The sequence below is a fragment of the Dipodomys merriami genome, unplaced genomic scaffold, assembly GCF_024711535.1.
Source record: "Dipodomys merriami isolate MVZ:Mamm:240054 unplaced genomic scaffold, mDipMer1.0.p SCAF_113, whole genome shotgun sequence".
NCBI classification, from domain to species: domain Eukaryota; kingdom Metazoa; phylum Chordata; class Mammalia; order Rodentia; family Heteromyidae; genus Dipodomys; species Dipodomys merriami.
Window position 1 is genome coordinate 3,123,960 of NW_027202416.1, and position 6,312 is coordinate 3,130,271.

Genomic DNA, 6,312 nt, shown 5'->3' on the forward strand with positions numbered 1-6,312 from the left:
GGACCGTGTGCAGGCTGAGTTCAGGCCCCATGATCAACAAAAAAATGTAAATATATTTTTTAAAAAAGCAAAACCAATTATATGCCAAGTATAAAGTCACATGCTTTTAATTAAAGCTACTCAGAGTGAAGACAGGAGGATCACAATTCTAGGGAAGCCTGAGTAAATGCACTAGACCCTATGTGGAAAACAAACTAGGATAGTCCAGGTTTAAGTGGGAGGGTGTTTACTAGGACAGTATGAAGCTTTGGTCCAATAAAGAAGAGGAAGAGAGGAAGAGAAGAAGAAGAGGAAACAAAGAGGTGGAGTAAGAGGAAGGAAGAAGAGGAAGAGGAGAAAAAGGAAGTATAGAAAGAGCAACAATGAGGAGAAAGAAGAGAAAGGAAGAAGAGGAAGAGGTTGACAGAGAGGATGAGGAGCACCATATCTTCAATATATAATAACATAGTGTAAACATTCCTATTCCTAAACAAAAGAATTGGAGAAAAAGGAAAAAAATGGATCAATAACTCAATTAATGGACAAAGAATTTGACTTGAAATTTCTTAATCGAACAATGTGTAAACAGACAAAAGCATTAGCACCTGTAAAATCACTTATAAAATAGAAATGAGATGTCATTTCATACTCACCAGAATGGGTAAAAGATGTGCATTAGAAGGTTTGACAAGGATGTAAAGAAATTGAAGCTCTCATACATTGTAAAATAGCACATTCATCTTGGAAATTAGTGTAAAAATTCCTCACAAAGTTAGTTATAGAAATACCAAACAGCCTAGAAACTTTGTACAGCCTAAAAACTTTGTCTATAATTTTTATACACTTAAGTTCAAAACAGCAATATTATCCATGACAGCCAAAGAATTGAAAAAAAATTCACGCTGACCAATAGGAAAACAGATCACAAAACATTTTATACTCATGAAATAGCCCATTATCAAGTAAAGAAGAGAAATGGAGAATTGATATTAGTGGAAACACTGACAACAGGCTAGATGGAAAGAGCCAGAACAAAATAACAAATAAAATGATTTGATTTTAATGAAATTTTTGAATTATCAAAATCAGGCATAACAGTTTCTTTGGGGTTGGAAGTCTAAGGAGAATTCAGAATAGCTGCAGACAGGTATGAGATTTCTTTGTGAATGATGAATATTTGAGAATATTCCAAGGTGATGATGATTGAATATACTTTCAGAATACAAAGAATCCCTAAATTTTATAGAATTAATTTAACAAATATAAAATTTTTCAATTACACATAAAATGATTTTTAAAAGGGATACTAGATAATCTTTAACCAGCAAAAGTGTTCTACCATGAAAGTAGACATAGAATATAGCAAAGTGGTAGAAAGCAGGAGCACGTAAAAAAAAAAATCAATGCATATGCTACAAAATTAAGAAAAATCAGAGAATAAGTGGTTGGGAGAGATGAGTGGAAATGTTAAAAAGGGATTAAAGTGATCAAGATGCATTGTATTCACAAATTACTTTATTGAATGGCAACTCCTTTCTTCAACTATTCAAATAAAATATTTTAAAAACTAGCAAAATAATTAATTAAACAAAAATAAATGATGAATAGATAAATAAAATACAATAAAATAAACTATAGATCTATAACAATATAGGCCAGAAATTTAAAACACAAACAAGAATAAAGTAGTTTTGTTGGTGCTTCTAGATATATAAGGTAGAAAATTTTGACTACATCTAATTTATTGAGTTCTTTTGTCAATGGCATTAATTATGGCAGTAGTAAAAATAATCATGAAGTTCTGAAATGAGCAACACAGTATCTAGAATATTACTAATTACTAATGCAAAGATAGATGCAAAGAAAGATAATGCAAAGAAAGATGGAATAGTATATGTTTGTATGATTAGATAAAATGTCAGAATGATGTCTGTATGTAACATAGATATCACAGAAATAAACAATAGAAATTTAAATGTATAAGCCAGGGTATTACAACATGATTACAGCAAGTAATTTATCTTTTTTTTTTCTGGAAATGAGAGAAAAATAAAAGCAATAGTGCATAGTACAACAGTCAAAAACTACCAAAAGTGGTCAAAGTCACAAATACTACTTTTAATCCTATAATAGGAAGGTGAAGTCACCCTAACAATCACGTGTGGGAAGATAAACCAAGACTGCACTGAATTCTCTATACTCACATTTATACAGTGAAACATGACCACACATTCTTTTAATAAACTCAGCACCACCTTATGTTTATTAACACCTGCCTATGGTTTTCTAAACTGAAAAACTGGACCAACATCATTGCATTGCTATAGATTAATTTAGTGTTAAATAAATTGGTTTGCAGAGTTTAAGCAAATGGTATGAATTCAACAGTACAGTACCAGAATTGTATACAACATACCAATTTTTAGCTTATTTTTGGAATATGATCTTGTGTTTATGCTTAGGCTTTCCTGGATTGAGATCTTCCTATCAAAGCTTTCTACATAGCTGAGATGACAGACAGATGCCAACTTGACTAGCAATTGTATGAGATGTGATCATTGTTAAGTCTACAGGGAACCTACCACCTATGCCCATCTCCTTCACCAGTCTGAACCCAGTAATCACCTGAATGTCCATTAACTAACTGTGTGTCGGAAAAGGATCCCTGGATCTGAGATTACTTCCTCCAAGTCTATTTTCTATTGTGACTTACTCATTTTAATTTTTTTCCTGAAATAGTCCAGGGGCTTAAAATAAGGATCTATGCACTCTCCTGAGCTTAATGTTGGATCAAAGGCTAATAAACACCATATATGACTAAGCTTATATTAAAATGAAATGGTAAATTAATATATATGATAAACTGATAAGAGAACCTACTAATGCTTGTGTGTGTGTGTGTGTGTGTGTGTGTGTGTGTGTGTGTGTTTTATAAGAGCACACTTTTAATACTCTATTCACTATAAACAGTAGAAAATTATCTAGGATGTTATTTTTAGGATAGTAAGTTCTGTAGAATCGGTGACATAAGCTTCCACATTCCAGGATCTTGAACGTATTCTGTTCTTGTTTGTTGAACCATGAGCTTTGAAAGCAAACTCTCCTATATCTGAATTGCCAACAGGGAAGTAGCAGTCTAACACTACATACATATCATTGAATCTCAAGGTAATAGGTTTTTTTTCACATCAATAAGATAATTACAAAAGGGATGAACACACAACAATTAAGTATCTAGAGTGAAAGGGAAACAAAAAAGTAAGCTTTATTTGGGGGGGGGTGGGTCCAGTTGTGGGGCCTGAACGCTGGGCCTGGGTGCTGTCCCTCAGCTCTTCAGCTCAAGGCTAGTACCGACCACTTGAGCCATAGCACCACTTCCGGCTTTTTTTCTGCTTATGTGGTGCTCAGGAATCAAACCCAGGGCCTCATGCATACAAGGTAACGCTCTAACACTAAGCCACCTTCCCAGCACCAAAAGTAAGCATTTTTTAACTCCATATGATAATTTCACAGGGGATGAAAGAACTACAATTAAGTATCCAAAAAAGAGCCATCACACCTTCACAGCATCCTGTTATATTGTTACAATTGGTAGCTCTTGTTAACTTCTCAGTATGCCTAATATATAAATTAAGCTTTGCCATAGTTATTATTGTGAATCTCTTAGCCTATCATAGTATTCTTTTCATTTGTAGACCCCCAAAAGATGACTTACTTCTTCTATTTAAAGACATGCCTTCAGCTTTAGTGTTCAACCATGCATTTTCAGTCTTCTCAATTATTAACAGCTCTTTTTCTGAGTATATGTTTTTTCCCCTTGTTTAGGAATTGGTACTAAATGTTAAAGAATCCAATCTAATAGAAAGTGTGAACACCCCTAAGCTCTAGGAGAGAGGTGTTTGGTTTTTTTCCTCCCAGGATGGATAACAGGACCTATTAATAAAAAGGCTGCTCTAGAACTTTGTGTCACTGAAACTAGTACTGCTTTATTGTTCTAGCTGTTCCTGGGGCTTGAACTTAGGGCATGATCTCTGTTCTTGTGGGACTTTTATCTTCTACCACATGACCACAACTCCACTTTGGTGGTTAATTGGAGATAAGAGTCGCTTGGATTTTTCTGTTCGTCCTGGCTATGCATTATCCTCAGAACTCAGCTTGCTGAGTAGCAAGGATTTCTGGTAAAACAACAGGGCCCACTGCTTTAAGTGTTGATTTTTATTGTTATTCTGAGCTCCAACTCCTTTCAGGGTGAAAAGCAGTCACTGGGGACTCAGTTTTGCATGGGTTTATTTGTATAGCAATTTTTAAATATTTATTTGCTTTCTTGTTACATTGTTGCTACTTTATCTTACCTTCATTTAGTATTGGTGTCTACATTTTACATTTTATTATTACCAACATATTTCATGAAAAAATGGGATTACTGCACCGAGAAATTCAAATTAGTACAGTATTAGTGGTTTGCCTCATTTGAGGAAGGTTCTCTGCCATAGAGTTCCCAACACATAGATATTCTCTTCACTTAGAACACCAGGCTACCACTGAAAAAATGGGGCCTGACAGGAAATTGGATAGCACCAGTGGGGTATCTCCAGATAAGGGAACTCTTAGCCACATTCCAAAAACTCACACTGCCATCGTCAAGATCAAGAAACACACCAACCCGGCCCAGAGGCTTCTCTACATAGTGAGGCAGCAGTGGGGAGGTGGTAAAAATGGTGGAAAGTGTGTTCTCTTTCACAAAGAAAAGGAGGAAAAGATCCTCAGATTCAGTGAGGTTGCTTTCTATGGAGGAATGCCTAGTAACTCCCAGGGCCCAGGTGGAAGAGTCATCCACACTAACCTCCCAGTAATGTTTCCCAGAGCTGAAGACTTGGCGTCCAAAAGCAGTAAAGTGGGAGGACTCTTCAGAATTCAAAACTGCATAGGGCTTGTCGTGTCCAACACAGCTCCCAAGATCTTGATTCCGCGTAGCTTCATTGAAAGCAATCTCCACCTTGTACTGGCTGAGCCTCTCTATCAATCCAGGAATGGGAGGGGCACTGAGCTCTGGCCTCAGAGGAAGAGGCAGGAAGAACAAGACTGACTCACAGCTTTCTAGGGTCAACTCTACATCCTGAAGCAGTTCTACATCTGGCTTCTGGTATGTTTCGATCAGCTTCTGATACATATTCCTGAGCTGATGTTTCTTCTGAAGCATTTGGGTTTCCCTTTCTCTGAGTTGCAGTAACATGGCTCTTCCTTCATTGATCAGTAGCTGGGAATGGTGTCTTTCCTCCTCCTGGACACCCAGCTCTAAAAACAGCACTCTAAAAACATCCTTAGTCATGCCTTGGAATAGCTTCACATACCAAATCCATCGGTTGATGAGTCTCCTCTTCTCCTGTAAATTGTGCTGGTTTTCTTGAGTCTTTTCCCATACAGCATGCATCTGCTTTGAAATCATCTCCCTCTGCTCCTCAGCAGCCCTTTCTATGGGATGGTGTTTGTGAGCCCTGTGCTCCTGAGACTCGGAGCAGCTCCTACAGAGCAGGGCCCTGTCTACCTCACAGAACATCTGCTTTGTCTCCCTGTGTGTCCCACACATGTATTCCTCAGAGCTCAGAAAATGCCTGAGGCTGGCTCTTCTGGCAATGGCCACCAGGCTCCTCAGAACCACGTTGGTTTTGAGGTCTCTCTGCTGGCTTGGTTCCCTGCACACAGGGCACATGGCTGGAGTCTGGGTCTCTTCCCAGCAGAGGCAGAGACAAGGTCGACAAAAACTGTGCCCTCACTCTAGGTTGACTGGCTCTATGAAAGTATTTATACAGATGGAACATCTCAGTTCTTTCTGGAAGGCTTGGGCAGTGTCAGGGTCCATCATTCCTAGAATCTAATGAGGTGCTGGTGGCTCACCCGTAGAAGCCTAGCTACTCAAGAGATTGAGAGCTAAGGATCAAGCTTTGAAACCGCCTGGGCCACAAAAGTCCCCCTGACACAGACTCTTATCTCCAATTAACCACTCCAAAATCACAAGTGGGCTGTGGCTCCAGTTGTAAAGCACTAGCTTTGACCACAAAGTGGCCCAGGGACAATGCCCAGTCTTGAGCACAAAGTGACCCAGCAACACTGCCCTACCACTGGGTTCAATCCCTGCAACCGACAAAACAATACCACCACCACCACCACCAAACCAAGGAGAGAAGAATTAAAAGAGGAGTAGATTCTCTCACTCTAATCCTCACCTGGAGTATCCAAGCTCCAAATGGCCTCAGTCCTGCTGATGTAGGATCTTCAGCAATGCCTGAGTCTCAGACTTCCACTCTATTTATACTGAAAGAGGGTGGGTCCAGG

General features: G+C 38.3%; 1 protein-coding gene across 1 annotated transcript; it reads right to left on the bottom strand.

The window, feature by feature from the left end:
- Positions 1-4,579: 4,579 nt before the first annotated feature.
- LOC138822615 (tripartite motif-containing protein 43B-like) lies at positions 4,580-5,581 on the bottom strand (the record flags this gene model as incomplete). Its single annotated transcript, XM_070015433.1, has 3 exons — positions 4,580-4,663; positions 5,138-5,197; positions 5,483-5,581. Coding segments are annotated over 3 exons (243 nt in total), but the record flags the coding sequence as incomplete, so codon positions are not given.
- Between the last annotated feature and the right edge of the window lie 731 nt (positions 5,582-6,312).